This window comes from Sabethes cyaneus, chromosome 3, assembly GCF_943734655.1.
Source record: "Sabethes cyaneus chromosome 3, idSabCyanKW18_F2, whole genome shotgun sequence".
Lineage (NCBI taxonomy): Eukaryota > Metazoa > Arthropoda > Insecta > Diptera > Culicidae > Sabethes > Sabethes cyaneus.
In genome coordinates, this window is record NC_071355.1 from 149,708,194 (window position 1) to 149,721,710 (window position 13,517).

The 13,517-nt window shown below is 40.4% G+C and overlaps 1 protein-coding gene across 1 annotated transcript in view; it reads left to right on the forward strand.

The window, feature by feature from the left end:
- The window catches only part of LOC128744487 (protein yellow), a 61,089-nt gene extending 49,727 nt beyond the window's left edge, over positions 1-11,362 (forward strand). Inside the window, exon 3 of the mRNA XM_053841532.1 lies at positions 9,671-11,362. Within this exon, the coding sequence (XP_053697507.1) occupies positions 9,671-10,782 (1,112 nt within the window). The 3' untranslated portion in view covers positions 10,783-11,362. The remainder of the gene's footprint in view (positions 1-9,670) is intronic.
- Positions 11,363-13,517: the final 2,155 nt, after the last annotated feature.

A 13,517-nucleotide genomic window follows, 5' to 3' on the forward strand; every position in this document is an offset into this window, starting at 1 on the left:
TAGCAACTTTCTGAAGTGTAGCGTAGATAAGACATTGTGCTTTCTGGGCAGGAATGGAAAAAATTGCCTCCGCCTGGAAATTTTGTGTGCTGTGAATCTCTCTGATACCGTTTGATAGACCACAACCGTCAGCATTAGTGCCCCGGTAGATGATGGAAGGATTATTCTCACTAAAGACGATGAAACGTCTTCACCCTTGCACTCCATCTCGTAGAACTTGCTAGTCGCATTTGATTTCATCCTCAAACGTCGCATACTTGTCGTCAATATAAAGAACTATTACCATGCTAATCTTCATCCTACACAATGTTAAAAACACTTCAAGTCAATCAACCTGTGTGGAATGTTGCACTATCTTAATGAAACAACAAATCATACGACAACACGTATTCAATTTTTTGCAACTAAACCCAATATCGTGTCTCAGTAGCATTGTTTGTTGATCGATCCGGGATTTTACCCCATTTTCAAACTAAAATATGTCAATGATGGACTCCACAATTCACCACAACAGTCACTCTGTGAATGTATTATCCTATTAATCGGTATGTGAGTATGAATCCCTTCTTTTCAGAAATTGAACTTTCAGATTTATCAGCACAATATATTTTCAGGGTCTTGGAGATTCCCAAAATCCATTCCATTTGTCAACAGTATGTTGACTCATAGTCAACAAGTGTTTTACGAGAATCCCCGAGCAACCGCTTAGCGAAGTGACGATGTAAACATCAATTCAGATGTTGTAATCAATGAACCGGTATTTTTCCGTCAAGTGCGTTTTATTTTTCAACTTCCTAATCACAGGCAAAGGTTTCATTGTGAACATTCAAACGAAACTTTCTGTTCACGGGGCTTACCATACAATTTGTGTTGTCCATCTTTTCAAACAACATGAATCTCGTTAGAGGTTGTAGGCATTTTATTATTTTTCATCACTGTTTTCCATGAAACGTTTGAATGAAACAATTGACGAAATTGTGAATTTAAAATCGGGTTTTTGTGGCGACACTAAATACATCATGCTAATATTTTATATCCAATGAATTAATTAAACAACCTTAACAAAATAGATGAACAATGCTAGAAACCGGTATTGACAGTTAACGTGACCGTGTAAAGGACCGCCAAAGATTAATCGATGTGTGGTCAATTCATTCCCCCGTAATTGGTACCGCCAGTTCATAATCCCGCCCAACCGGTTTCTCGGAAAGTGAGAGTGCGCAACTTCACTGCCTGCCGGAGTCTCTGGCAGTCGATCGAAAATATTTAGAGTACCCGCACTTGTGTGCTGCGTACTGCACACGGTCAAGTGCTCGATCGTACCACAGCAGGCGCAGTCGGCTGGGGTCTGATGTAATCGCTGGATGATGGTAGGACATGTCCCATGCAAAAATTTCCGAGCAAAAGTAGTGTAAAATGCAAACCAGTACGTATAAGCGACTTAAACTAATAGAATAAGACAACCGTCTATGATCCGCGAGAAACATTCCCTTAACCCATTACTAAAGCAATGCGGAAACAGAAAAGTAAGGATACTTATTCCCTGCCGCCGATTTCTCGTCTTCCCAATATTTGCATTCGTCGTATATTCATAGAAACCATATCGCATTTGATTGTTCAAGGTAGAAAAAGTTGTCAGCTTCAATCAGCTAACGCGGCGAGCTGAACCTTGAACTACGCTTCAGACGTTTAACGCACTGCCAACGAACGATCAACGCGCCGCTAGTCGATTGGTGCCACTTTGAGTGGATTTAGTGTATGATGCCAAACAAAAATGTAAAATACCACTGAATAATTATCGAGGCACCACTGAGTCTTACCCACTTCCATGTTAGTATCAAAAGCGTATGTTAAATATATCTAATGAAACACATTTCTTACGAAATTTTTTCGTTGCTGAATATTTTTATCTTCATTTTACATCATTTTGCTGCCTACTGCTAACTATCGCTCAAGCATTTCAAATCAGATTCAACCACCGTAAAGCTGTTAATCGTGGGAAAGAAATAATTCGATTCACTAGTAGGTAGGTCGGTCGTTTTGTTTAAGCGTGCGTCTGAAGTGAATCATTTGATGCCGTGTGTAGGTACATATTTGCCTGTTTGGCGCACAACATGTTTACACGTCATTGAGCCTCACAGTTTGAACCAGCAAAGAGTCATTTGTTTTGACACCACGTCATGTTATTTGGTGCTCCGATAGCGAGCCCAGCAGGCTCTGAGATTAAATGATTTGATCTCATTATTTTATTACTTATTTTTACTTATTATGGACAGGCTGAAAAGTAATAAATTATTGAGTGCCTATTTTTTAAATATAATCCTTGGGCATTACCTGTCACGCATACTTATTGAACTGGAAACTCGCTATCACTGAATCGATGCTGTTCAGGAAACAATATTTAGTCAACCTTTTGAAGTTTTGCTATAATTGATATTTTCACGCGTGCGTGAGTGGTTTATATTCTTCCAATTCACAAATACTCACTCAATTTTGATGGAAATTTCTTTCGAGGGAAATTTCAGTTCTGGCTGACACTACGCATTTTTTCCTGACAGCACAACGCATCTGTTTATCACGAATATATTATTGTCATAGAGTACGGCACTATATCTTCAGCCTACTTCTATTTTGGGCCTATGCTCAGTTCGCCACATTCTAGCGGGAAAAATTACCCCTAATAATCAATACTAATTTGTTTGCTCACTCCATTCGTATTGACAAATTGGTTATTCATGCTGAAGCAACACGAAAACCGACTAGGCCCTAGAATTAGAAGCATGCCGAGCATACCAACCATTGCCCTAGTTATGCAAATTTTTAACCGACACGTTCCATTTCGTTCCGTTCGGACACGAGTCTCTCGTCAGCATCAACATGCAGTGATGATGTTTTAATCATGATTTAGATAGTGCTATTAACGTATAAATAGTTACTGAACACTTCATCAACCCTTTCATGTCCTTCAGTTCAGTTCAGCTGAAATTTTCATTCATATCTAACAGGATTAGGAAATTACGGTATTTTTGTTTTCATTCAAATTGAAAACAAACTATTGTTACCACCCAGCTATTTTAACCTTTGAACTTTTGTCAAAGGTAGCGGTTTTGAAACTAGGTGGATGCGACTGGGTTAATTAATCTTTTGAAGGAAGAATGCGGATACTTCGAAGCACACTCGCCACTGTTCAAACAAGTTTCACTAACAAAATTCAAATTATATACATATATTTTGCATTCTCGTTTGTATTTTATCTTATACCCTGTCTGAGAGACAAGAGAATGGAAATTCTGCATATGTATGAATTTATTCTTAGACAAGTGTGATTCTAATTTAAGATGCGCTAGTTGTTTGTTTTGTTTGGAAGTTCATTTGGCACAGGTGCTTTGCTTGAAGAAATACTCCATAACGTTGACGCATCGTTGAAAGCCTCTAAGTTGAGGTAGGTAAGAAGTAATATAAACAAATAGTGCGTTTATATTTTTTTCTATGCTAGTTCAGAAGTCAACTCTCACTCGGTTTGCTTTCATTTTTGCAGTTACGCTCCTTTGAGAAGTTAGCGCCTATTTATTGCATGCGGTACTTGACCTGATTCTCTCTGGTGGCAATGCTTAGATAGTTTTTCCAAGCTCTTTTTTTTCGCCCTATTACTTGCTCAAACCAGTCATTTCGGGCACTCGAAGTTTCTTCACCTAGCACCACGGTTGCAGCCTCATTTACGGCCGAGCGAATCCTACCTCATCCGGCGTCGAAGGCCGAAACTCCATAGAGAAAGGTTAAACTTCATACAGTAGTCATACGTAGTTCTCGGCAATAATTGCGGCAGATCTTCCAAAAGGGCCACGAATGAGTTCCCGCACACCATTTGTTCGTTGACTTCCAAGCCACATATGATACCATCAACCGAAAAGGGCTATAGAAAATCATGGATGAGAACAGCTTTCCCAGGAAACTCATCAAACTGAGTCAATCTACGATGGATAGCACACTGTGCTGCTCGAGCCAAAAATGCTGATACATAGTGCTGTGTTCGGATTTCGGGTGGATTGTCAAATTCATTCGAATCATACAGAGGGCTTCGTCAAGGTGATGGTCCCTAATGCCTACTATACAACATAGTGCTCCCGCGCTCAAACCGCGAGGTAAGATCTTCAACAAATCCAGTTAATTCGTCTGCTTTGCCGATGGCATGGATATTATCGGTATAACATCTGTGGCGGTGGCCGAACAGTATACCAGACTAAAACGCGAAACAGAACAGATTGGGTTGAAGGTAAATACGTCTAAAACAAAGTATGTGCTGGCCGGCGGGACCGAAGCCGACCGATCGACGCTTGGGCAGTAATGTAACGATCGACGGCAATGAGTTTGACACCAGCCGTGAGATCCGGAGGCGTATTACCAGCGGAAGTCGTGCTTACTATTGGCTTCGTAAGCAATTGCAGTCGAACAGACTTAGCTCCCGTACAAAGTGCACCCTGCACGCACTCCGAGACGCTTATTAGATCGGTTGTTATCTGCGGACATGAAACGTGGACAATGCTCGAGGAGAATTTGTGAATGCTCAAAGTTTTCGAACGACGAGTGTTGAGAACGTTCTTCGGCGGCGTACAGAAGAACAGAGTATGGAGGCAGATGCTGAACCATCAGAGCCGGTGTTCGAACCGGCAAATCCGTGCGGTCGCACAGAGCCTCGCGCTTCGGTGGGGCCTCCCGCTTTGGTGATGACTAGAGAAAAATTTAATAAAAGTCTTGTGGACAATCCCTGCCTGTATACAACACAACACAGAAATATTTGCATGACTTCCATTGTTTCCATTTCTCTTTTAACGAAAGTGTTAAGAAAAAAACGATGAAATCAGGCTCAGCTTGCACGCCGATTATTTAGGAAGGCTTCTATCGAAGCTCTTTTGGACCAGTAAAATCTCAGGTATACTACTCATCTTTTACGGAAAATGGACGGCGCTATAATGTCGGAACTCATCAGTCTTTTTTGAGCCAGTATCACATATCTCGGAGAATTGGCGGAAAGTAGAGGCTGTGTTCATCCTAAGAAAATTAAAAAAGAGAAAACCATGCATAAGGGTTTCTGAACAATACATCTGATATCAACGCTTCTTAAGTTTTTAAAGAGCTCTCCGTTGCATGGAAATCAACATACATAGCAAAACGGCCAAACTATGGAAACCGCACCGCACTGTGAACTGACGTTAATTGAGAAATCACTCAAATATCAGGAAACGGGACTTTGTGCTTTCCTTGATATTGAAGGTGCTTTCGATTACATGTCCTTCGTTTCAGTTATTACGGCTCTCTTTCAAAACGAAATCGTCCACACTATAATTAGGTAGATGCAAGCAAAGCTTTCGAGTAGAGAAATTACAGCACCATTAGGAAATACGTCGGTCCCGATTTCGCTAATCAAAGGAGATCCACAAGAAGTCCTCCCCCCTCGCTGTGAACACTGGTGGCTGAAGCACTCTTTCACTAGAACCGCAGCTTGGTTATGGAACTATTGCTTTGGCCGTCGACGTAAAATTTATCGTCAGAGGAAAGTTTGACGCAGTACTGTCAAGTTGTTTATTGGCTACTCTAAACACCACCATGTTATAATGCTTATAACACGATTTTAATATAAACCCCACAAAAACAGTCGTTAGCATACACTAGGTGAAGAAGACATACTATTACTTCCCTTATACTGATTGGTGTCAAGCTTGTGCTGTCAGATGAGCTTGAGTAATGAAGTCAAACTTCGCTAATGTTGTGAAGGAAGCATCCTGTTGGAATCAAATACATTTGAACAATAGCAAAACAACTACTCAACTTAACTCGTATAATGACGGGGCCCCCAACTGGACACTGTCACGCTTTTATTACTTAACGAACATCGGATGATAACGAAACCTGCCGCTTTTGTAAGTCTGAACTTGAAAGTTCGGCGCGTCTACTGTGCACTTACGTAGCTCTTATTTTATCTAAGCATAACTTCCCCGGAAGTTTCCGTCCCAGAGCCCAAATTCCAAAAGGTCATTGATTTGTTTAACCGTGTAATACCAAATTGGGGCACAAGATTATAACTATCTAACTCAACTTCATCAATGGGTATGAGCATTCCGTAAACTGTGTAGAACAATCGGAGCCTGCCCCAAAAGATGATCATTTAGACTGTCACAGTGGCATACAACAAAAGCCTCGCTGCCCCCCCGCCTCCTAAAAGGGAAGGGGTCCTAATTCATAATATAAAAAGTTCTTGCCTCCAAAAACCTTCACATGCCAAATTTGGATCTATTTGATTGATTAGTATTCGAGTGATGAGGAAATTTGCATTTCATTTATATAGGACCCCCCTCCTAGGGTGGAAAGGGGTCCCAATTCATAATTGAAAAAATTCTTGCCTACAAAAACCTTCATATGCCAAATTTGGTTTCATTTGCATGATTAGTTCTCGAGTTAAGAAGAAAAATGTATTTCATTTGTATAGGAGACCCCCTTCTCCCTCTTGAAGTGGGGAAGGGTCATAATTCCCCTCCTAAAGAGGTAAGGGGTTTCAATTTACCATAGAAAAAAATTGCCTCCAAAAACTCGCATTTGCTTTCCATTTGCTTGATTAGTTCTGGAGTCATGAAGAAATTTGTATTTCATTTGTATGGGAGCCCCATCCTAAAGTGGGGAGGGGTCCTAATTCACTACAGAAAAAAATCTTGCCTCCAAAAACCTTCACATGCCGAATTTGGTTCCATTTGCTTGATTAGTTCTCGAGTTATGAAGAAATTTGTATTTCATTTGTATGGGAGCCCCCCTCCTAAAAGGGGGAGGGGTCATAATTCCCCTCCTAAAGAGGAGAGGGGTTCAATGCACCATAGAAAAAATTCTTATCTCCAAAAATACCCACATGCCAAATTTTGTTCCATTTGCCTGATTAGTTTTCGAGTTATACAGAAATTTGTGTTTCATTTGTATGGGAGCCCCCTCTCTTAGTGGGGGGAGGGGTCTCTAAACATCATAAGAATCTTTCCCGGCCCCAAAAACCTCCACATGCAAATTTTTACGCCGATCGGTTCAGTAGTTTTTGATTCTATAAGGAACATACGCACAGACTGACAGAAATCTATTTTTATAGGTATAGATTTGTATAGGAGCCCCCCCCCCCCTTTAGTGGGGGGAGGGGTCTCTAATCACCATAAGAACCTTCCCTGACCCCAAAAACCCCTTCATACAAATTTTCACACCAATCGGTTCAGTAGTTTTCGATTCTATAAGGAACATACGGACAGACAGACAGACAGAAATCCATTTTTATAGGTATAGACGTATCCCGTTGACTCACTGTTCCTGGTAACGCTGTGTCGTGCATTATCTGCCATAGCTGATCTCGATCGACTTTATCGTATGCTGCTTTGAAATCAATGAAGATGTGATGCGTATTTCGCCTACGACTTGCAGGTTTCCTCAGTGTCTGTTTTCGGTTTATAACCTGCAAGTCGTAGGCGAAATACGTAACTGTTAAGTATAAAATATACATAGTAGAATTAAATTGGATAAGTTTTCTTTTTATTTAATTTCCAGGTTTGCAATTCAGATATTTTACAAAATTTAAATCAAGCATGTAAATTAATCATTGAAAAATTTTGGGGTCAATCATTTTGTTCTAGAAGCCCATTTTCATCGAAGTAAAAGAGGAAATATTCACACAATATTCTTTTTCAAAATTTTTTTAAATTCCTTTTAAAAGATGATAACTCTGACGCTTAGTCATAATTAGTTTTCTTACAATTAATGTTATGACCAAATATAATGTTGTGACACTTCTATCAAAATATCAAGAAATCGGTTCTGAACACATTTTTCAATTTGAATTGTCTAATTAAGGATTTTGAAGAACTTAAATATCCCTCAATTGATCAACCGAGTACACCTGTACTCCTGTCAAAATTTTCGAGTTCCAGTTTCGGACTGTTCCTTTTGCAATATCATCAAAAGACTCCAAATACTTGTTATTTACATCATTTTACGTGAATTGAAACGTTTAAATAATAATTTTTATACTTATAGCCGAGTGCTTCAACTGCAGTAGAAAGGCCAGGTCACACCGTTAGGTGGAATAATTCGGGCCCAACGTGCTAGATGGCTCGACCAGGAACAGTTATTCGGTTACCAGATCAGACGAAAACGTCAAGTCATAACGAACCCAAGCTCCTTACTTTTGAATCGTTTCCAACGTCTGCAACACTTTTTTAAAGGGATGGCGAATAACTCTGCAACTCTTCAAACCGACTTGTGCTAAGATAAAGCGGCCAAGAACTTGACAGGTTATCTTCAGGATGAAACTTTTCCATGTTCTAAGCATTTCATCTTTAAAAGTCAACTTAAATTAGACTGTGAGAATTCCTTATGGACAAACGAATTTTACGGTCCAATAGCTGAATGTCCTCGTTCTAAAGCACATGTTCACTATTGGGTCAAGGTTTACAGCAAGCTTTTATTGTTTTAATATCATCTTTATGAAAAAATGTAGAACACAACACATCAAGGAAATGATTATTCAGAAAGAACCACGTAGGGTTATGCCGCTCATAATGGTCCTACTGAGTTTATTATATAAAGAATTGACTAGTTGTATATGCTACCGATACAAAACAAAGTTGTAGTCGACTAACGTAAAATCGAAAATATTTTTTTAATTTTAAATCATATATAATTTTTGTAGTAACAGTAATCCGAACATAGATCATAGGTCTCATATTGGCGCACTCATCCTATATCCGCGCCTTTAAATTGCAATAAAGTCTAATAAGGCGTATCGATTCTACCGGTGCTGCTACTGGTTCATATCCCACCATAAAACAAGCTCTGCGAAAAGTTACCGTATTTTTTGGGCTCATTCATGATGCGATGGAATTAATGGCGCGATTTTGCAAATATGCACCATAGTGTCGGGCCGTCAATAACCCGTTAAGCAAGCAAAGCCGAAACCAATCAATGAAACAAACCTTTTAAATGGCACTCAATTACCATGCGTTCGTGTAACGTCTTGTGGGAAACGTTCAAGACATTGAAACTGATTCAGCAGAACACGGTTGGAGCAAAACAGAACATTTGCGACTGCGTCGCAAGCACGCTTACCGATCTGCAGGCTTGAGGGTTCCTGCCAGTTTAGCTATTCGTAGCTGCGCCTTGATTTTATTTCTTGAATGTAGGTAAGGAACAAAAAATTAATTGTGCACCTTTCGATTTGCTACCTGAGACCTTGTGTACGGGCTAGCTAGAGCAACAATTGCATTTCCCATAACACGAGACTTGTGAGACTTGTTAGCTATAATCAAAACACCCGTGGATAGAGATCAAAGCCGAACTATCTGAGCATGAGAACCTAGGATAATTAGCAAAGTGAATGCTTTGAATGTGGCCATAAAAATCGGTTGTAATGTGGTGAATGTTTTTGGAGTTTAGCTGTATGTTGCAATAAAAAAATTTGAATAGAAACACTATTATGTTTCTCTCGTATTCAGTGTAGAGTTTCGTATGGAAAGCTATGGACACTTACAGGGCGTTGGATAGTATTTTATTTGACTGCAAAATTATGAAAATGCAAAAACAGAAGAATGCGAAACATTACCAGATAACTTGTGCCAACACTAACTCTCTACTTTTCTCTATCAATTTTCAGAAACCAACACAAAGTCGCCAAAATTAAGGCCCTACCCCAGCTGGAATGCTCACCGTCAGCTGAGCACGGATGAAGCACCGGAGATCGTGTCCCCGTTCCGGATACGAGCCGATCGATGTGGCCGTCTCTGGGTACTCGATACCGGAGTGTCCGACATTCTCGGAGATCTGAAGGTGGAAAGCCCTACGTCGCTGCTGGTGTACGACCTGCACAATGACAATCTACTTCGGCGGTACAAATTCCCCAAAGATCACATAAAGGAAAACTCTTTCTACGCGAACATCGCCATTGAAGATACCGATTGTGATGACACTTACGCTTATGCGGCGGATCTCGGAGCTCCAGGGCTAGTGGTGTATTCTTGGAAGTCGCAGGAATCGTGGCGCATTCAGCATCATTTCTTCCACCCGGATCCGCTGGCCGGCAACTATACAATCACAGGCATTTCCTTCCAGTGGGATGATGGTCTGTTTGGAATAGCTCTTTCTAGGCCACAAAGCGACAATTTTTCAACCCTCTACTTCCATCCACTAAGCTCGACTAATGAGTTCGCTGTGTCTACCAGAATACTTCGAAATCAAACTCTTGCAACATCGGATAAGATCTATCGTGAATTCAAGGTTCTAGGATCACGTGGTCCCAATGGACAGGCCGGAGTTGCTTTTCTTGATCAGAAAACCGGTGTCATTTTCTATGCCTTGTTAAACCTAAATGCCGTGACTTGTTGGAAAACATCCAACCGAGCCTACACCATCAAATCTCTGGGACGGGTGTATATGAGCGTAACGGATATGGTGTTCCCGAACGATGTTAAAGTGGACGACGAAAGCAATCTTTGGGTTCTATCAGATCGAATGCACCAGTTTATGTACTCTAATCTCGACCCGAAAGACACTAACTTCCGTATCCTAACGGCAACCGTGAAAGATGCCATCGAGAATACCGCCTGTGATACAAAGATCAAACCCCTGCCAGACATCATTACCAATCTGGGAGATATCCTACGACCGTCGACTACAACTGTTTCGCCCAAATCCCGATCCGGTGCATCGGCAGTGCTAGTTTCCAATTTACTTGTCACGATTGGAATATTAGTCAAGTTGTTTCTGTAGGCCCAACTGGTAGCAGTATTCCTAGGAAGAAACGGTGCTCAAAAGAAGCTTTTTTCTGCAGTTAACAATTTCAAAATTAGCTATGTCTATTTCTATCGGAACTACAACCAATATCGAGCACGGTCCAGAATAAGGGGGCAAAACACACACACACAAAACAGTCACATAATTTTAAGATTGAAGGCTCTAATCTTCAGGATTGTAGGTTAAGCAAAGAACAGCTATTGTAAATTATTTTCTTCTGTAAGTATTAAACAAAGAACGCACTTAGATTGAAGCATCAGAGTTGTATGTATATCGAAAGCAGACAAATGTCACCGTAGCATTACCAGAAGTACAGCATATTGACTAATCAGTATTGGGGACAAGCATTTGTTTCCTGTTTTACAATTTGTAGATTATATCATCGGTTGAAAAATAAAATTCTACCTAGAACAAATGTATCCTAGCGTTTAGAAAGCGTGAATTAATTGAACAAGATGTGCTATAATAGCTTAAATGTTTTAATCTGTTTATTGATAATTTTTGGAAACGAATAAAAAATAAATTTAATTTGTATAAACATAAATAAAGCAATCTATTCAACAAAATCTGACTTTTAATTGAAAGAGTTCTAATTAGTCGAAAATATCTCCTTAAGACACCATAATCCATAAGAAATAAGACAGAAGACACACACTTTAACCCAGCTTTAACAGTCGAAGTATTGTTTTCTCGTTAAAAATCTAAAACAGTTAGCTCCGTTGCTAATTTTCTGATGAATGCTTGAGAAATTCCATATCGCCCAGTATGCTTGGAAAAATCCGACGCTTCGATAGTCTCGAAAGTTTTCATCACACTGGCATGGCTAATATTTACGTCGGTTGTGAATTTTGGAAAAAATGTGTTGTTGAAAAAAAAAATTTTTTTTTGAGCTTCTGCAACCTTTTTATTTGACTGATGTATAAAGTAGGATTGCACCCTTTTGTCAGGCACTTTTTTATCAGATTTGCTTGCTTACAAAGACTTCAACAAATTCGATTTCATCAGTGTCATCATAATTTTCTGCATTACTTCATTGATATCGGTAGTATCGATTACTTCGGTATCGATACATTACCTATCAAATAATTCTTCAATCATTTCAAAGGTAATAGGTAATACAAGCGTTGAAACGTCACTAAAATACAAACGACGTGCGATGGTAACTAGTTTGTTTGAAGCACGGAAGTTTAGATGAGACAGTTAAATGTCGGTAAGTCAATACTACCATTAATCAGTTTCGCTATAAAAATAACATGGTGCATTTTATGATGGCGCTCGAGCGAATCAATACCGAGTAAACTGCAGCGATCAGGACACGGTGGTAGGTTAACAGTGTCATGCCAAGGAAGGTCACGCAGTGCAAGTCGGCCGCATCTGTTGTGGATATACGTTTAATCCGTAAATTCCAAGACAACTGGTATGGAAACTAAACCAAATTGTACTTTTCCACTAGTGGATAAACCAAAGAGCAACGATGAGCTTTCGGGCAATGCGAGTCTCTAAAATCACGTGTAATTTCCGAAATGAAATTAAGTTGACGTGTGGCTTTTAATATCGAAATGAGCGAAATGTACGTAAAATGTGAAAGAATCAAGAACACCTCTTGACGACATGACTTCAATTTCTTCGGCATCAAAATTATTGTCCAAGGTTTGACGAGGGCAATCTTCTGTGGTTCGAGATTCTAAGTACAATTTTCAGTTATCTTTGGCTCAAGCAGCACGTTCCTCTCAAATATGTGGAAGATTTGTGCCTTACCCATCTTGCCCCTGTTATCATTTACCTAATGTGGGAGGGAAGGAAAACAGAAGGAATAGGAAGGGGTGGATGAGGAAATTAGTACAATATACTACCAATTTTAATCAATTCAATCAATCATGCAGTCAATTAATCAATCAATCAATTTTAGCATAAGCATACATTTTTTTTCTAACGCAGGTTTGAGAAAATCTTCAAACAACAACGGTGTTGTACGGGATTCACAAAGTGTAAACTTGCGCCTACCTACCGCCTCTCCTGCTTTACTTTTATGCAACCCCTCTTGGAACCACCTTCGGGAGGCAAGACGTGTCTAAGCACTCAGCCATCGTTCGTCGTTGAAACGTGTAGGTTCAAGCAACACCACGTGTCATGCGCTAACTGCTGCATCCGTCACCTAGGCCTTGGACTGCCTACTCCGCCCTTTAAATTACCCTCGCTAAGCTATGTCAAGCCCTGTCGTTGCTCCCGCTCTAGCCGTTGCAACTCGGTCATCATGTCCCTCACCGCCCTAACGACAGCGCCCTACGCGCGCTGTTCTGCACATATCCTCTGCATGATGGTGTTGGTGTCTATCCCAACGAAAAGAAGCATCTCACACCGAGTGACTTCGAAACGCGTGCAGTGAAACATCACGTACTCCGAAATTTCCTTGGCTACAGTACAAACGAGGCAGAAGGGTGAACCTACCCTCCCATCCCACATCTGTGTAAATACTCCTTGAAGCATCCATGACGTACATGGCGTCCAAGAGCGAAGTACCGATGATCGATCCCTGTGGAGCACCCTAACTTACTTACTTAGGTGGCTTGCCGTCCTAAGACAAAGCCTGTTGAACAAAGTTTCTCCATATAACTCGGTTGAGGGCTATCGCTCTCCAATTCCTCGGACACCGAGTACTCGCCGCCAGATCTCGCTCCACCTGGTCTAACCATCTTGCTCACTACGCTCCT